Consider the following 19,809-nt stretch of genomic DNA (forward strand, 5'->3'; position numbering starts at 1 on the left):
TCTAAAATTGAAACCCAAATCACAATACAAATCGCAACCATCTATTTTTATGGTCGTTTCAACCCTAATCGCAACTCAAATTGTAACCATCTAATTTTCTTTTCACTGTGTGAAATTCCAATCGTGAATCTCTTTCTTTTGAATACTGTAACTTTACAAAAAATAAATTTAAATCGTATTTTTGCACAAATGATTCACTATAGTTGTATATATATATAAAGCTACTTTTTATAATTATATAGAAAAAGCGAACATAACCCTAATTTTTTTTTGCCAGAAAAAACTTCATTGAAAAAGAAACAAAACTAGAAATAAAACAAGACTAAAGTTTATTAACAACAACGAGTGTTAACTCCCTAAAATAATGAACCAGAAAAATTTGAAAATCTTGCCCAATTAGCCAAAGCATTGGCAACACTATTATCCTTCTTAGGAATCCAACAAAAGTGACACTCAATTTGATCTAATAAAGAAAATAAAGAAAGACGAAGACCATTTACTTCTCATCCTGGAATTCGACAAAGCTTAGATGCCTCACAAATGACCTTGCAATTTAACAAAAAAACGTTCTGAAATCACCTAACTTCCTGAGCAAAACAAACTACCAAAAGACCAGCTCTGACTTCTACTTCTAAGGCTGAAGAAGCAGGAAAAACATCAGTATGAAGGCCCTTAATAATTTCGTCTGCCCCGACTGCTACCACACCAACACCACCAACTCCATGTTTAAAAGAGCCATCAAAGAACACGTTAATCGCATCATGGTCCAAAATATTAGGCAATTCTGAAGTAGCAAGGGTTTTAGGCGGCTGAACATAAAAAAAAACTAGAAGCTAGGACCTCCACTTCTCTAAAACGCTGGTTGATGATATGATTCAACACAGGCGACATATGAGTGATACCATCATGAAACTTGCAATTTCTAGCCCACCAAAGCGATTCACAAACGGTTACACCAAAGATAGTAAACTCATTCCACTTCTCGCACTGAGTTTTTGGGATAAGCTCGAGGTGAAGCAATCAATGAACAATGTCTTTCGCTGAGTTAAAAATAAAATTTTGAGTAATAATGCCCCCACTTACTAGAGAACCAAACTGCCATTGAGAAAGAACATTCCCAAAAGAGGTGAGGAATTGAATCAAAATGATATTCACAAAGGCAACACTGGAAAGGCATACCCAAAAAAGTGCCTATCCTTTCATTTGAGGGAAAACAATTGGCAGCCATTTTTCACAGTAGTAACTTCTATCTTTCGAGAATAGGGCCCCTAAATGTCTTTCCAAAAACCAGAGTCGAGTCCCAAACGAGTCCTGATAAGGGCCTTATACGCAGAACTGATACTGAATCGACCATTGCTCGTACCCTTCCACACCAAAAATATCATTTATGCATGCATGAAGCTTACTATGATTAAGAATCTTGTCCACCTCATCTGGTTTGAAAAAGATAGTAAGTTTATCCCTACACCAGTTACCCTCAAATCAATATCAAGCCAATTTTTCACTCTGCTCTCTGTAGATGAGGAAATTGGATTGAAGGCTGCTCGAGATGAGTCCCAGCTATCCCAAAAAAGTCAGGAATCATACCAAATATCCGTAGATAGGTCATTACCAATAAGCTTGTCACATTTATTACGAACAAATGTCGTAACTCCAAAAATGCCTTTAGCAACATAGGAGCAGTCAGATGGAAGGGAAGCATTCCAGTAGGTCCTGGAGTGGAAATACTGTCCTTGGAACACCTTGACCCACAACGAATCAGACCCAAAAGCGATTAGCCAACCCAATTTAGATAACAAATCCCTGTTAAAATTTGCACTCTTTCTAAAAACCAGACCACCACTGTACTTTGGTTTACACAAAGAGTCGCAATAGGTAAGAGCTAGGAACCTAGACTTTTTTTCTGCGCCAATCCACCAAAAATTCCTTGTGGGCTTATCAATCTTATGATAAATGGATTTAGAGACCACAAAGGCTGACATGTTATAAACAAGTATGAATTGAACTAGACTTCGAGTAAGAATAGCTCGCCTTGCTTGAGAAAGCAGTTTAAAACTCTACCCTTGTAAATGCTGGTTAACTTTCTCTAAAACAAAGTTAAAGTCAGAAATTTGAGAGAAATAAGGGGTTTCCAAAGCATTTGCTGCTGCCTGTTAAGAAACCATAGCCCAAGACATTGGAAATTGGCTCTTGTTGGGACTCCCTTGTCCCCTTTGAGAAAAATATATTTTTCTTCCCATTATTAATCTTCTGACTCAACCATCAACAATAATCTGAGAGAATCCTCTTAATTCTAGTAGCTTCACTAAAGATCATTGTGTCATATGAAAACATGAGGTGAGAGATACACGAACAATTACAATTCACTTTGAAACCTGAGATTCTATGAGCAACCTCTTCCTTAGCAAGCATCCGAGAGAGAACCCCACTTGCAATGATGAATAGATACGGGGATCGATAGAGGATCCCTTGTCTTAAGCCCCACAAAGGCTGAAATGATTTTAAAGGTCCTCCATTGAGTAACACCGAGAAAGAAACAGACAGTGAGCAATTAGGTTTCAAAAGTGATTCCTAAACCCAAAGCACATTAAGACCTTATTCAAGAAACTCGACTCCAGTCTATCATAAGCTTTGGACATGTCCGACTTGATACCAACAAATTTCTTCTTCCTCTTGTCCTTCGACATTGAATGAATAATCTCCTAGGCTAAAATGGTATACTACGCAACCCAATGACCTGAAACAAAAACTAACTGGAAAGGAGAGATCAAATTCATGAGGGTAAGCTTAAGCTGATGTGCCAGAAGCTTAGACACTACTCACCACATTGCATAAGCTAATTAATGGGACGATAATCATCAAATTTCTCAGCATTTCTTCGGGATAAGAACAATGAAGGAATTATTAACACCCTTAGCAAACTGACCCAATCAAAAAACTCCTACACAAAATTGATGACGTCACCTCCCATGATCTCCCAATGCTCGTGATAGAATTTTGCTGACATTCCATCAGAGTCAGGCGCTTTGAGGGGGAGAAGAGACCAGCCAACTTCTTTGATTTCCTTTACTGAAGGTGGAGAGATTAACCTCTCATTCATCTCCTCCGAGATAACAGAGAGAATAAAATTAGGAAGATTAGGAGGCTCCGGAGGATAAGAAGACTGAAAAATATCTTTAAAATTATCCAAGAAGTACAACTTGATATCCGCTCTATACAACCAGTGTTAGTCATCCTCGGAGATTGCTAAGATATGATTGTGTTTCATATGAACCAAAATAGATAAGTGAAAGAATCTTGAGTTTTGATCTCCATGGTTCAACTATAATTCTCGAGACTTCTGGGCCAAATAGAAATTTGTCTTTGAGAAATCTCGAGAATATCTAGCTGAATAAAAGCCTCGAGCTCAAAGTTTTGCGTCGAAGGGATACGATTTTTCACTTTCACTAAATAACCATTCAAATTAAAAAGCAAAATAAATTTGGCTAAATAAATTGTACTGCACATTTGATAATAAGGAAGATATAACTTGAAACCTGTTAACATGGATCACGTGGAAAATTTCGAACCATTTCCATATGTATATGGGAGTCATTTTCAAAATTTGGTAAAAAGAGACATGTATTATTTGAGGCCTTTAGCACATAGTTGTCAAGTCACTATGTATATGTTATATTATTTTTAATATAATAATATGTAGATTAAAATGTGGTAATATATAATATTATGTGAATAATATATATTAAGTGTATGATAAATAAATGTGTAACCTATAATTTAACCTACACTTTTGTAACCTACATAGTAACTTGGAGAGGAGTTACAATTTGTTGTCATTTGTAACTCTTGTGTTGATCACACATTATTAATTAGTGTAATAAAAGGGTTGTTACACAATTTGGTTTAAGGATTTCAAAATTATGATGATATAGTTGTTACAAAATGTAATACTCATTTATGGGAGAGAAATGAGGTGGTATTTTGAATCCTAAGGCTTGATAATTCCTAAAGCTATTTCCTAGAGAGTTCCCTTAGTGCTTAGAGATAGGGGGAAATAAGCTTTTGGACAAAGGTGTAATACCTTGTTCAAGTCATGGTGATCCCCACTAATCTACACTCAAGGTTGTGAGTGAGTGTTTATATATATATATTATTCTCTTATTATATATATATGCATATTTTATATTGCATGTGTTCTTATCTTCTTCTACATTTCTTATATATAATATATAGTATATATATATATTGTATATTATGTTGTTGTAACATTTATTTAATCTCTTTGTTGATCCTTGTATTGTATTACAATAGAGTTGTAATATTTTGATTTTCTTCCATTGTAATAATATCTCTAACAGTATATATATAATATTATTGTTTGACTATATCTTCATTAGAATGGTTTACATATATAATCTAAGTTCTAAACTGCAATTGATTCAGACACCAAACCAAATAAATTTATTGTTAATAATTTAGTCAATTCACACCGTTTATTTATAATATTTTGGTTCAGTTATGGTTTTAAAATTCTTATTAACAGTTAAAATCAAACTATATCACCTAATTATTTTATATACTTAATTTTTTAGATGCAATATAATATTGGTATACTTAGACAATCTTTTTATGGCTTATGGTGCTAGGTAGAGTATCATATTAATTTAATATTGTTTTTTGAGAATATTTTCTTTAATAGTTTATTTATATATTGTAAACTTTAAAAAATAAAAGAAATTAGGAAAAAGAAAGAACAATCACATAGAATAAATTCAGAATAATTATAAAATACAAATAATAGTTTTTGAACAAAATTAATTCGTTGTTAATGTATTGGCATGGGTTTGAATATTTATTAATCTATATTTAAATTTTTAGAAAATCTCAATGCTAGTATGGTTCAAAAAATTAAAATAAAAAGAGATTATTGTACTTCGCAAATAAGGTTGTACGGATTTTAAACATTTTTATAATTTTAATTATAAATAACTGAAAATGGAAAAAGTAGCTTATTCATCTTATATATGATAATTTATTTCTACATCTTAGCAATGTGGGACTAACTCTAATATTTGATCTATTTTTATAGTGTACTCTTATTAATTTGTTGTTGATTTTTTATGTTTGTATTTTTTTATATTATTTTTGTATAGTTTTTTTTATTATTTTCGCATTATTTTTATAAAATACTATAAAAATATATATAAAAAAATTTTGAACTTAAAATTGTAATCTTTTTTTTTTTAAAAAAAATATATAATTATCCCAAATAAAAATGCCCGACCAATTGAATCCGTGAGCCAAAATATCTTATTTAAAACATATTATATATAATAATGTGTTTTATTTTGAGAAAAAGGAATAACGGATAGATATACCTGAGCTGGTAAAGTTTCATATATATTTAGAAATAATATTTTAAAGTAAGTTGTGATTTTTTTTTTTTTGAATTAAAGGTATTTGTGATTAAATCTATCAAAAATAAATATTTTTAAGTACGTTGAGGAACCTTTCAAAAAAAAAAAAAGTAGGCTAAGTAAATAGTAATAAAGGTTTTATGTTTTTACTCTTACGTAACACATGCATGGCCTTGTTGATTCAAGCATCGCTTATATATTAGGGGTAAGTTGAAAAATGCCTCTTTTATTAATCAATTAACCAAATTTACCTCTAATTTTATATTTATTTGAAACATAAATACCCAGACATAAGAGAGTCACATGGAGAGTATCTTAAAATTACAAAAAAAAGAGATAAAAATTATAGACTTTAAAAAAGAAGGTAAAAATGAAAGAGGACAACATAAAAAGGGTATAGAGTGTAATTTCCTCTATATATTAATTACCTTTTTATATTTATTTATTTATTTAATTAATTAATTAATTTTGAGAACCCTTATTTGATAATTTGTACGTAATACATTGTAATTATAATAATTACTTTTTTACATGGTCAAAAAGAAATTATCCTTATGGCAAAATGAAACTTTGATATTGTTACGTCACACCTGCAAACGTAAGCAAGCTCTATCACGTCATGGAATTTGTCTATTATTGTCTCACTTTTTAATTAGTTTTATTTTTTCAATTTTAACTAAAAAAAAAAAGGAATAATAATATACAAACAGACCAAATAAAAAAAATATACAACTCAAATAAAAAAATTACACAAATATCATTTACGCACACTTTCAACTCAGTTGCCATGCTTCTTGAGCAACTATTGGGCAACCACGTAGCAACTCAATGCAATCGAAACAAAAATTTAACCAGAAAGAGAACCATTATTAATTCTAACGACTTCACTTTAGAAGATGACCAGAATCAATCAAAATAGGGGTTGTTTCAAATTCATGGAAAAAAATGTAGAAAAACTACTACGAAACTAAAGATCAACCAGAAATCCAGTTTAATTTGCATAAAACTAATGTCTTGACTTCAAATTTCAAATCTATGAAATGCAGATCTCAAAAAGCTAATCTGGAGTTCCCAAACAATCCAACTCAAGTATAATCCAAAGAAAATTACATCAATACTATAGTAAAATATTTATCCTAGTGTATTTTTCGTTATTTTCAAAATTAATTTGTTTATACTAAATCATGAAGAGACATGTAGATAAAGTTACGTACGTGGAAATACTGTTCTAATTTTTAGTATTTCATAACAGTTGCATAAACATTTACTAACAACTATTTCGTCTGATTGAAACCTTCGTCTGATGCAACCTTCGGCCAACCACCCAGAAACCTTCGTCTGATGCCACCTTCGGCCAACCACCCATCAACTACCCAACAACCATCATCTGATTGTGTACGTGATAGTGTAAAAGGAGTTTTAGTAATTAAAAGCACATAAAAGGTATAAACGTTGTCCACACTTTATGGAGATATTTTTGTAAATAAAGTGTCAGTTTATATTTTTCATGTAATAATTCCTTTTAACTAGTATGCTTAATTTTCTTGAAAATTATTACTACCTATAGTTTTTTTTTTTTTTTAAAAAAAAATAAAATAATTCTTTCCATTACCTATTTACATTATAAATTTATTCCATAAATTCTACCTTATATATATTTGGGTGTGTTTGGAAGTAACTATGTAATTACTAGGTAGGGTAATTACACAGTGTAGTAATTACACTATATTTTAAAATGAAAGGTGTGTTTGGATATGAGGTGGTAATTACATATGAATTCCTAATATATTGTTTGGCAAAATAGTTAGTAATTACATGGGAAAATAATATTTTTTAGTAAGTAATGTTTAATATGGAAAGTTTTTAGTAATTACACAGTGTAATTACATTCAATTCTCATGGGGGGCCATGAGAATTGGAGAGTGTAATTGGAACCCCTCAATTACTTCCAATTACACAGTTACAGTGTAATTACATAGTCAGACAAACATGTCAAATTGTGTAATTACCTCCAATTACACACAAATCCAATTACATTGTGGCTTTCCAAACACACCCACCGTATCACCCATGAATAGGTAAAATTAGAAAATTTTGAGTTTTTATATGCTTGATTTTTCTATCTAATTAAAAAAATCTCTCATTTTTATATCATATGGGCTGAGATTGCTCTATCGGTAAAAAAAAAAATTTTAAAAAAAGTTTTTTAGCAAGAAAAATAAGAAATGAAAAAGTTAAGTTTGAGTTAAATATTTTTGTATCATGAACATATTTTTGATATAGTGTAAAAAAAGATATTTTTTGATATTTTTTTTTAATTAAGTAGTTAAATTAAGCATAGAAATTCAAATTTGTGATTTCATTATTCGTTATTAGATCAAAATTCGATGGTTTGATATTTTTTAAATTAATATTTATAGTTAAATTTGTTTAGTAACCATTCATAGATAATAATTATTAAGAAGTGTTCCATATATATATATAAAAAAAAACCTAATATTTTTTTAATTTTGAGGAGCAAGCCTCTCTTGTATTACATTTGTGTATGATTTATGTATGCATACATATTATTACTTTATATAGAATGACCTAAAATATAAAACAAATTATTAAACAGTACCATAATTTTTTTATTTTTTTTGAATAACAATACTGTGATAATTTGAAAACGTGTTTGTATTTATATTTATAATTTTTGTTGTGAGAATCCAAAAAGTATATATGAGTTAACTTCTAGATTACTTCACAAACACCCAATCTTCATAAAAGATAAACATATATAGTAAAAAAAAGACAAAATTTCATTGGACTACCAAAGAAACTTTAACGAAAGATCAAAAAAGAAAATGGATAAACTGATCAATTTTCCAAATTAAAGTAAAAAAATTAATTATCATTATCTTTTTGTATACTCATGAATATATAGGAATAAACTCTTTTTTATCCTTAACTATATATGTTGAATAAGACATTAGAGGCATAATTAACTTTCACTTTCTTTAACTTCTTATCTTTGGAAGGAATCTAATTTTCTTAATCCTTTTTCTTATCTGTTATGATTGGAAGGACTCCTTGAAAGTATTTAAGGTACGAAGCAATGCTATATTCATTAAAGTGAAAAATTGTGTATTCAAAATATGCATTCAAATATTGTGTTATTTTTTATTATTAGTTTTGTTATGACTCTTTCTTCATTTTAATTTGGAAAACTTACAAAAATATTAAAATTTAGATTAATTTTTACAAAAATACTGTTACACGAATTTGCTTTCAAAAATACTGTATTTTTATAAAAAAAAACAGTGAAACACAAAACAGAACAACTAAAAAACAACAGTGAAACAACTAATATAACCGTAGAACAACAGTAAAAACTTAACACAGTTTACAGTATAAAACTTACACAGTATTTTTGAAAATAAATGAATATCTTGTTCACTTTATCTAAAAACGAAATCGAAATACTTAAATTGACTAAATTGCCCTTTTATTTAAACTATAATGTACAGAAGTTATTTTATAAGAGATATTTTAAAGAATAAAATTATCATTGTATATTTAATATTAAAAAATAAAATGAAAATAAATATATGTCATTACTTTGATGATATTCCTTAAAAAATTAGTGGGAAAGTATTCTCTCTCTCTCTCTTTTTTTTTTATACCATATTTAATGAAATTTTCTAATTTTAATAAAATAAATAAATAAATGTAAGAGAATGACTACTTTATAATTGATTCCTATTACTTATTAGTAAATATAAGGGGCTAGTATTTTTTTCTCATTAAAATACTAACATTCTATTTGAATTTTATTATGTGGGAATTTACTTTTTTTTTTCTTTTTTTCTAATATTGTTATGCAACTCATATCTGTGTTGTGATTTTTGATGCTAAAATATTTTAAGAAATTAACTATATGGTTAAGTCTTTTGAGAAATGATAAAAGTTATTAGTGTTTAACACTTTCTTATGTGTTAATATTGCTATTTGTCTAAATAAGTATCGAGTCCCATATAGTTTAATGTAATAATTTTTAGGGAGTATCATTAGCTAATCGCAAGATGATAATGTAAAAGGTACTAGACAAACACCACTAGTATCTAATAACAATTCTCAAATCTTTTTGTGGTGGATACTTATTTTATTTATTTGAATGTTTTTTTTGGAAACTTACAAAAATACTGGAATTTGGGTTAACTTTTACAAAAATACTGTCACACGGAAAAGTTTTGTAGAACACAAAACAGAACAACTCAAAACAACAGTAGAACAAATAAAAAGTACTAGTAGAACACCAATGAAAACTTAACACAATATACTGCAGTATGAAACTTATAAAAAAATACAGTATAAAAATAAAAAATACCGACTGACAATAATTTTATAAAAAAATAACAAAAATTAGTATACCATGTAAATTAAATGTTTTGGTATTGGAACCACATGTCAGCTGTTGAGCTAAAGGCTGAGGCCCAAATTCCGGCCCACTAGGCACTACCATCGGCCCGACCGGTTGAGGCGGTGCATGACATTTCACAGTGCTAGTCACAAAAATTATTGTTTGGAAAAATATATAAGAAATTCTTTGAAAAAACAAAACATAAATAAAAATGATTAAAAAAAAGGGAAATTTTATTTACACCCCAAAAAGTTCTAAAGGCACCCCATTTTGATAATTTTTATTTTATATAAAATTTATATTTTTAATTGTACTACTTTTTTTTAACTTTTTTCTTTCAATTCATATTCTTAAAAAATATACCTATCAAACAAAAATAAAGTGTATTTTAAATATTATGATAAAAAAATTAAAATAAAAAATTATGTGAAATTTTTTAAGAAAAAAATAAAAAAAAATACACATGAGTTAGAAAAAATTATGAAAATGAAATCAAAATAAGTATTGAAATTAACATAAAATAATGTGAAGAAAAAATTTTAAAAAAATATTAAGAGTAATTTTTAAAAATTATTTAAGTTTATATTTTTTTTAATAATGGGGTGTATTTATAAGTTTAAGGGGTGCAAATAGAGCTCCCCTAAAAAAAATAATTCCATTAAGAAATATAAAATAAATGAATAAATAAATAAAAAGAAAAAAAAAATAAAAAAGAAAGAGAGAGAATCGTGTAGAGGAATCGAGCAAATGCATCTTTACTCCGCAACTGCTACAGCAAGAACTACAACGCTAGCGTATGGTTCTCGCTATCGTGCGCCTACTGTGAACCACTTCTTAACCTTCACCCTTTTTCATCATCATAATCCTCGACCTCCACAAACTTCAACTTTCTCTCACTTCCCTCGGTTCCCAAACGTTAATTTCCTCACGGGAAACTCACCTATTTTCCGGATGGAGGTAATCCACTTCCCATTTCCTGTCTCTTAGGTTTTCATCTGTTGAGTTCTGAGATAATTCAGGCTGGATAAAGAACCAATTTCTGTATTTGGGTTTTGGTCGGATTATCATGTCACTTTAGTCTTTATATATAATATTTAGACCTTAAGATTGATTAAAAACATAATCCCTCTCTTTATACATATGGGTGTTTTGGAATTGATATTGCTTTTCGATAATATGAGCACAAATTTTGAGTCTTTCATTTCGGTATTCTTGTTTGGTTTAGTGTTGAAACTACTTCAAATTATATTATTGCAGTTCTTGATGGTTGTGTATTAATGCTTTTGATAGTATTACGGATTAGAGTTTATAAGGGGAAACATTGCCAAATTTATGTTACCAGAAAGGATAGTAGTTTATGTGGTATATCAAAAATAGCTATGGATAGTAATTTCAATGGCACACTTGGATTCTAAAGCTTCTGTTCTCCTATGGGATTACTGGCTTTTTTAGTTAGATCAAGTTCTAATGGCGGGTTGTCCAACTTGTCCTATATATGTTTGTGAAAAATGGTTTGCTACTAAGGCTAATTGTTAGCATATATAGGTTATGTACGAACGGTTTGATGTGTAGTTGTACTTTCCAGGTAATTTTTCCTCGAGTATTGTGGGCGTTCTATATTATATTGTTTATTACTAGTGGGGCATGTGGCTCCCACTTCAATGTTTTTCATTTGTACACACATCCCAGTCTTTTGGATGGGCAAATACAGGCCATAACTGACTGCTCTGCCCCTAGTATTGAAGTTTGTCAAAATGATGAGGTATTTCCTAGTATAAAGTTGGATTCAAAAGGGGTTTTGATGCATTTATTATCAGCTCTGCTCTTGCTAATTAATATTGTCGATTGATCATAGTCACTTGCTAATAGGTGTTGCTTGTGTTATGCTACCATTTTCTTCTATTTCAGAAAGATTTACTATGTTGTGGTTTCTTTAATAATTCCTCAAACTTTATGTGTCTTTTTTCGTCTTCTATTGACCTTCAATTAGTTTAATTCAGTGGGAATTTTCTGTTTCTTTTCTATTTTTAAATTTTTTACAGAAATTTTGGAGTGGGAGTGGCATTTCTAAGAACAAAGCAATGGTGGAGCAGCTGCAGCGTTATGGAGTGATTTCGTCCCAAAAAGTATCTGAAGTTATGGAGGTCGTGGACAGGGCTTTGTTTGTACCTGATGGTAACCCACCTTATTATGACAGTCCCATGGCCATAGGTTACAATGCAACCATTTCTGCTCCACATATGCACGCAACATGCCTTCAATTGTTGGAGGAGAACTTGCAGCCCGGAATGCACGCTTTAGATGTTGGCTCTGGTTTGTTGCATTGCCTTACCTTTTTTGCTGCAAATGAAAACTATTGTAGTTTTCTTTATGTTCTAAAGTATCTTTAAAATAAACTACTAGAGTCTGGAATAAAATATAATTGTAATAACTTCGAATTTGAACACCTTTAACCTTAACTTATGTGCAATTATTTTGGTTAATTAGTGTTATGAATACCTTATCTTTGTTTCATGATGTATGATTGATTTTGTAATTTTGTATTGAAACCTGGGTCAGCATACTTACCAAGATAAGGGGTTCAATAATGGTACTTGACTTGAAATTATGAATTTGACTTGCTGAAAATTACATTTTTAAGGTTTAGGTACAACTGAACAAGTTATTCCTTTTCTGAGCTTGTTGGTCATGTTTTCTTTGTGGTTTTTACTCACCAAACAAGGATTCAAGTAAAAGTCATCATCTTTTTTAATTCATAAGTTACCGCTGCCTATTTCTAATACTGCTGGAATGTACTCATGTATAGGGTTAGTGAGGATTTCAGTTATCCAATATCATCATCTGTTATTTTCATCATATTTCTCTCATTTTCTTTCAAAATAGACAATGAGTTTTTCTTTTTTTGTAGGAACGGGATACCTAACAGCCTGTTTTGCACTGATGGTCGGGCCACAAGGTCGTGCAGTGGGTGTGGAACACATTCCAGAGTTAGTTACTTCCTCAATCCAGAATATCGAAAAAAGTGCTGCTGCACCATTGTTCAAAGAAGGTTCTCTCTCATTGCATGTTGGTGGTAAGGCAGTCATTCTTTTTTGTCTACTTTTAGTTGCGAGAAATCTTTGGTTTCTTTCTTTTCTCACTGTCTTTCAGAACTTATTATAACCTCATGAATAGCATGAATTGTTTTGTTTGGCGATTGTTTCTTTTGAGCAGATGGAAGACTTGGTTGGCCAGAATTTGCACCCTATGATGCTATTCATGTCGGGGCAGCTGCTCCAGAAATCCCACAGCCACTTATTGATCAGTTGAAGCCCGGAGGCAGAATGGTCATTCCAGTGGGGAACATATACCAGGATCTTAAGGTAGTGGACAAAAAATTGGACGGTTCTGTCACTATCAGGACTGAAACTTCCGTTCGTTATGTACCACTCACTAGCAGAGAAGCTCAGTTACAAGGTTACTGAATCTGAAATAGTTTCACATCAGGAGTTTAATCTATTTGTTTCTGTTGATTTTCTTTACCTTTTATTTCTAGTTCTATGTTGTATAGAGGTAATAATAGTTGAACTTAAAAAAAAAAAAAAGTTCTTATGGTCTCTATTAAGAGTAATAATTGTTGAACTTATCTCCATATTCAATTTCACATGCATATATTTCTATTTATTTTTAGGTGAATAAGTAATTTTCAATTTCACATGCATATATCTCTTATTTATTTTTAGGTGAAGAAGTATAGGTTGAGACTTTTTAATTTGCAATTGCAGTTGTGGATTTGTGACAATATATTTGAATGGAAAAGATTAATGGTAAAATTTGTATTTTTATGGATTCAAAGCTCTTTTTTTATACTTAAATTTAATATTTATATTTTAATCTATATTTAACCATATTAATAGTAGGAAATATAATGTGTTCCTATCCATTATCTGGTGGTTTCATATTTTTTCTTACAAAGAGGAGGTCTTAATTTTAAATACCCCACTCCAATATCAAAAAAAATAGTTAGAAATATAATGTTTTATATATGAGTTAAATTCTCTTTCCCATTTATCTTTCACCAATGTGGAATTTAAGTCTTTTCTATACTATTTTTTAACCTAAATAAATCTGAAAATTCTGTTCCTTCAAAGAAAGAAAAAATCTGAAAATTCTACAAAATGCTACATAAAACTATAAATTCGTAGCCTTCATCCTTTCACTACCTCTTGATACATAATTATGCTCCAACCACCATAAGAGTGTACATACTTATATCACTTATGGTGTGTTTATTAGAAGAACAATACATTTTTTACTTGAATAATTTTGTTTAGGAATTAGAATAAAGTTGACATCTCTATTTTCTTATTTAAAATAATGAAATTCATACTTAAAATTTAATCTTCTTAACGACATAATTTGCTTATTCAGTCACCAAATTCTAATGCATTGTAGAATATTGATGCTTTGATACCATTTGTTGGTTGTAGTAGTTATAAATATAATAGAGGAGTTATTACGTTGTAAAAAACTAAAAAGAAACTTTTTGTTTTTACAATGGATTGGATGTTATATAACAGCTAAAATTATTAAATGAAGTTAATAATCAGATTGTGTACATAGTTTTTCAAATAGAACACTTGTTTTTGAGGGATGTTGTACAAAAGTATTAAGCATTAGAGTGTTTGTTTTATCATAAGGTACACTCCAATAATAGAACCAACTCATGTGATTTAGAATACTAAAAGGGACAAAAATTCTCATTGAGAAAGAGAATAGATGGTTTACAATAATAAGAACTTTTGTGCCTAAACCCCACCAAAAGAATCAAATAGTTTTAAAGCATACTATAACAGTTCAATACTTCAATATAGAAATTCAATATCTCTTATACCACATTCACCTTGAAGCTTTACTATCAATAATCCATCTTCAACACTGTAGCTGAATTCTTCTTCTTTTTGTTCCACCATGCAACGCTTTGGTTTTGAGCTCGAATAGGCTCCAAATCGGCCGGTCCCTCTCCCTTTAATTATCATTGTGTAGCCTGAGACTTCCACCCTGCAACTCACTGATTCTACAGCCCCTCCTGAGTTGTACATGTCAAGCAAACCTACCGAAGCAAACCGCAGACCATTACCGAAGACCTGCCATATTTTCATAGTTTATTGTTAAACATTGTAAAATAGGAATTTTTACAAAGAGGAGAAAGAAAACACTGACCCCAATTGGAGAAATTGTATAGATTTCCCATTGAAGGGTGACAAGTGAAACTTCAAGACTTCTCTTCTTTGGCAATATAGAAAGAGATCCTGCAATACAGTTAATGTATTACTTAGGTGAATACCAAACAAGTCTATATAAGTTATTCAAGAGATTAAAAATTAACCTGAATTGAAGGCATATATTGCACAATCTCCATCCCAGCTTTCACCAGCAATATCTTCAAGAAACTCGACATCAGCAGGTTTCACATGCCCAGAAATGGATGTTTTTGTAGAGGTTGAGATGTGAATATCTTCTGCCTTTTGTTTCAGTGGCCAACTACCAGCTCCTTGGCAGTTAAACACTCCCACAACCCCAGATAGCTTATTCAAGTTCCATATTTTCATCAGGCTGCAGAGAATTGAAGAAGTATACGAAATGAAAAAGAGAGAACATTAACACTAGCACTGAACAAGAACTAATGAAATTAAAGAGTGTAATTTTATTATCTTAATACCTTTTTCCATCCATCACTGGATCTTCAAATAAACAGTCACGAGTAGGTCGGCCTGCATATCTAGCTCTTAGCACCGATCCATCGGGTAACACCAGCTTTTTAAGGATTTCGAAATCTTGGTCACCCGGTTTATCACTGTGTTTACATGAAAAATCAGTAAGATAAGTAATTTTCTCATTCAAAGTCTGAAATGACTCATTAGCTTCGGTATCTCACCTTACATATACTGCACATCCACCCAATGCTCTTGCTGCACCATGGAATTCAGCACTTTCATGTTTACTCTGGAAAGATTAAATGAAAATACTCAGATTAGAGAGACTCATATTGAAGTGTCTACAAGTTATTAAATCAAATTTAAGTCTAAAATACTGAAAATTACAATGATTTGAGGCATCTTACATGGAACATATCCCAATCAGGTACCACAATCTCTCCTAACAGAAGGCTATTAAAAGCAACAGAGGCAATGTGCAGAGTCTGCAATGTAGGCTCTCTTGGCATGAAATCCTCTGATGCTCGAGCAACGGCACTCTTCTTAGAACTAACATAAAAACAAATCAAGCAAACTTAGATTCCAACATTCAATCAAACTAAAACGAATGTCCAGGATTGAGGTTTTTCAAACCTGAATATAGAATCTGAGTTGTGGCTCATGCAGCAAATCAGGTTGTTGTCCCCAAAATTTCTTGCAACAGATTCCTCCAGAGCTTCTTGGTACTGTCTAGTAATTTTGACCCGACCGCCATTACCAGAACCTAAGGTTTCTAACAGATTCTGAACATCAACTTTAACTCCATCCGCACCACAGCTTGCAAGATAGCTGTGTAGATCATTATAGAAGCTGAGAATCTTTTCAGGGTCTACTAGTCCTACTCCATATTTCTCCAAGCTGTCCATGGCAATATCTGTAAGATTTCCTGTGTTACCAGGTGACTGAATTGGGTAAGCAATCTTTGGATTGTATTTTTCCATTGATTTCGATGAAGGGAGGACTCCTCCCCAATAACCAGCTAAGGCATGCCACATGTAAACAAACCTGTTTAGAACAAAAATCAAACTTCATATGCTTAGACATTACAATTACAAAGCTTATACTACAGAGAACAATGAAATCTCATATTGGAAGCCTTACTTTAGTCCATATTTCTCTTTGATGAGATTGATGAACTCATGCAGATCAGTGGAAGTTTCTTTTGATGATGAACTTCTGAACTTACTATTTTCTTTGATGTTTACCAATCTGGTTGCAAACCTATATGTCAACAACAAAAGAGGATTAATCTTATTGAACTGAAAAAAGATGGAACTATGAACATTATAATGTATCCTACTAATCTATGAACTTACTGTGTCCCTTCAACAAATGGCTCGCCTTCTTTCTGGAATTCGTTTACAGTTTCTTGCCATCCATCGTCGATGATTAGAAATTTCGGTAAACAGCCTCCTTCCTTAAAGCTGCAAAGATTAGAAGATTAGAGCTTGAAGACATGTTAGGCTGTGAAAATAAAAATGTCAAATGTATTTTTCATAGATTTACTTATATTGTACCTTTTAAGTCCCTCTTCAATTCCTTGTGGATCGACTTTAGTGTAAAAGGCATCCCAAGTGCACCATCCAAACCAATCTAAATGTGAAGGAATCTACATGTCAAGATATAAATTTCAATAAGATATCCACAATGTTTAAACATAATCTTCTTACACAAAGCTTAAATGTTTTTTAAGTCATTACTTTCTTCATCTCAATATGACTGAAAGTTCCTTTATGCTTAGCCAGTATCCTACAACAATGAAATATATAGAAAAAGTAACATTAGTAGTTAATCATGGTACATATTAACTAATCTGTTAAGTTTTATTTAATTTTCAACTGAACTCAACTCACTTGATAGAATCTTTCATAAGCTCATAAGGGTTATCCCCTGAATTTACAAATAGTGATTCCATTGCTTGTGAAGTTTGGACCTTGTCATCCCCTAAATTGATATCAACCAATAAAATAGAAAGACAATCTCAATCCAAAATTTTTCCCATTTTAGAATCAAACAAAGGACTATTTCAAAGCCAAAAAAACTAACCACTTTCAACACATAATCGCAACTCATTTTTGGGATTTCCTTCCAAACTTGAGCGGAACATGGCATCAAGAACAGGTAAGAAGAGAATGTAAAAGGTATTATTTTCAATAGATTTTATTGGCTCAGAAGATAATATCTCTTCTTCCAAATCTAGCTCTTCTTTTGCTTCCAATAGAAGCATTTGAGTTTCCATGGCAATTTCACTAGCTGATTTTCCCACACGTGGTATCATCCACCATATTTTGAATCTAAACAGAGATAACATCTTAAATCCTCTGCAATAACCAAACATTAAGAAATGTTATCAAATATCTTTAAATATATATCATACCAATGATAACAAAAAAAAAGGAGCTCACTCAAGAATCCCAAGGCTGAAAACAAGACGAGAACTGGGGTATGCAGAAGTGGCACCAATGAAAGCTGAGCCATTGCTGAGAGGTTGTGAAACGACAACGTTTTGAGGAACTCCGGTCAAGACCAGCTTGTCTCTTACCATGAGGCAGCCAGCCTTGATGGTTGGTAAGGCAGTGATTGTCATGATGACTTTAAGTTACTTACTGTGTTCAATCAGAAAAACCCAGTTGAGAAATTAAAGAAAGGTACAATCTTTCACACCAATTGACACTAACTATGATTTGTTGTATTTATATTATAAGAAAGAGAATTAGAATTGTCCAAGTTCAGTGGTAGGTTGGTTGGTTCCAGAATACAGATTACAGCTTTTACAATGTTGATATAAATGATCCCAATCTAAGGGCAATGCCACGTCAGACACACGTGGGATATTTCTATATGAGAAATACTGAAGGGTACTAGTGGTGCCTAGCATGTATAATATTCCTATTAGTCCAATTAAATATCGGATCTCATATATTTTAATATAATAACTTTTAGGGAGTATTGCTAGCCAATCGCAAGAGGACATGTTGAGAAAGTGCTAAACACTAATGATACCTAATAGGAATGCTCTTTCCATACGAGAAATGCTAAAGGACACCAGTGGTGCCTAGCACCCTCTTATGTGTCAATATCGCTATTGGTCTAACTAAATATCGAATCCCATATAATTTAATATAATAACTTTTAAAAAGTATTACTAGTCAATCGCAACGGAATATACCTAATAAGAATGCTCTTTCCATATATACCAAGGTCAACAAGATGAAAATCGTGCTATATGCACGTGTATGTGTGCAAACACGATAACAGTTAAAAGTTGGCTTTGTCTTGAATTGAAAAAAAGCACGTGATCAAAGTTTTGGTTAAGAAAAATAATGGAGCTCTCAAAATAATAATTAAGTAGTTAATTTCTCTCTTTTTATTTATTTATTTATTTTTCTTAAGGAAGTAAAGCAAGCAATCTCCAACCTTGATACCAAGTTTTGTATTGCACCAACAACATCAACGATCAATTTGGCACAATTTAAAAAAAGTTAAAACCTGCTTTTTAAAATGAGTAAGAAATTTTACAAAAAATACTAAAATTTTAGATAAATTTTACAAAAATACTGCTACACAATATTTTTTACGAATATACTGTCCTGAACTTTTTTTTTTTATTTCTTTTATACTGTCCATACCTCCAAACACATACGAAAACTCTATCTTCAATACCTATGGACCGAACAACTAGAGAAACACCAAAACAGCTAGAAAATAACTATTAATTTCGGCAAGATGAAACAAAAAAATTAAAATCAACGTCAAATAAACACCCAAAAATTTCGTCAATAACATAAATCAACGGAACAAAAAGGTTAGAAGCTTAAACCCACCCAAATTCTTTTAAATCCAAAATTACAAATGATGCTCAAATATAAATCTCGAAATTCTTTTAACTTGTTGTTTGAGCACTTTAAATTCTTAAACATAATAATATTGGGGTTGTCATCAATTTTTTAATGTTGTTTTTGAGTTGTTCCACTGTTGCGTTTTGTATATTTAACAAATGTTGGTTTCAAATTACACAGGTTAAACTAACCACTAAATATTTGTTTGAGGTAACCATAATGAAAGAATCATGGACAGTAGACCTCAAAAAGAGAACATGAACGCGTAACAGGTTACTACACAAGCTCTTTTCAAATTACTACACCAAAAAAATTGGCTAACAACTTATGAAGGAACAGTGTACCCAATAGGATACCAAATTGAGTGGGATGTACCACAAAATATGAAAGACGTAATAGTCTTGCCTCCCATTGAA

General features: G+C 31.0%; 2 protein-coding genes across 2 annotated transcripts; one reads left to right on the forward strand and one right to left on the reverse strand.

The window, feature by feature from the left end:
• Window positions 1-10,440: 10,440 nt before the first annotated feature.
• LOC133035388 (protein-L-isoaspartate O-methyltransferase 1-like) lies at window positions 10,441-13,653 on the forward strand. Its single transcript, XM_061111251.1, has 4 exons — window positions 10,441-10,776; window positions 11,862-12,132; window positions 12,728-12,892; window positions 13,033-13,653. The coding sequence occupies exons 1-4, from the start codon at window positions 10,567-10,569 to the stop codon at window positions 13,281-13,283; spliced, it is 897 nt and encodes a 298-aa protein (XP_060967234.1). The 5' UTR covers window positions 10,441-10,566; the 3' UTR covers window positions 13,284-13,653.
• Window positions 13,654-14,512: 859 nt separating this feature from the next.
• LOC133035763 (probable galactinol--sucrose galactosyltransferase 2) lies at window positions 14,513-18,308 on the reverse strand. Its single transcript, XM_061111958.1, has 14 exons — window positions 17,960-18,308; window positions 17,601-17,875; window positions 17,408-17,498; window positions 17,255-17,303; window positions 17,072-17,163; window positions 16,871-16,978; window positions 16,656-16,775; window positions 16,149-16,559; window positions 15,923-16,064; window positions 15,737-15,804; window positions 15,521-15,655; window positions 15,188-15,414; window positions 15,022-15,110; window positions 14,513-14,945 (listed from the first exon to the last, which is right to left on the reverse strand). Exons 1-14 carry the CDS (start codon window positions 18,139-18,141, stop codon window positions 14,664-14,666), a joined length of 2,271 nt encoding a protein of 756 aa, XP_060967941.1. The 5' UTR covers window positions 18,142-18,308; the 3' UTR covers window positions 14,513-14,663.
• Window positions 18,309-19,809: the final 1,501 nt, after the last annotated feature.

The sequence above is a fragment of the Cannabis sativa genome, chromosome 3 (genome assembly GCF_029168945.1).
Source record: "Cannabis sativa cultivar Pink pepper isolate KNU-18-1 chromosome 3, ASM2916894v1, whole genome shotgun sequence".
In the NCBI taxonomy this organism is placed as follows: domain Eukaryota; kingdom Viridiplantae; phylum Streptophyta; class Magnoliopsida; order Rosales; family Cannabaceae; genus Cannabis; species Cannabis sativa.

What these genes read in the sequence shown, in the direction of transcription:
- LOC133035388 (XM_061111251.1), top strand. Translation starts at nt 10,567, where the DNA reads ATGCATCTTTACTCCGCAACTGCTACAGCAAGAACTACAACGCTAGCG. An exon ending in CACCTATTTTCCGGATGGAG is followed by an intron (nt 10,777 to 11,861) that starts GTAATCCACTTC and finishes AATTTTTTACAG; the next exon opens with AAATTTTGGAGTGGGAGTGG. An exon ending in TCTCTCATTGCATGTTGGTG is followed by an intron (nt 12,893 to 13,032) that starts GTAAGGCAGTCA and finishes TCTTTTGAGCAG; the next exon opens with ATGGAAGACTTGGTTGGCCA.
- LOC133035763 (XM_061111958.1), bottom strand. Translation starts at nt 18,141, where the DNA reads ATGACAATCACTGCCTTACCAACCATCAAGGCTGGCTGCCTCATGGTA. An exon ending in CTTATGAAAGATTCTATCAA is followed by an intron (nt 17,304 to 17,407) that starts GTGAGTTGAGTT and finishes TCATTGTTGTAG; the next exon opens with GATACTGGCTAAGCATAAAG. An exon ending in AAAGAGAAATATGGACTAAA is followed by an intron (nt 16,560 to 16,655) that starts GTAAGGCTTCCA and finishes TGTTCTAAACAG; the next exon opens with GTTTGTTTACATGTGGCATG.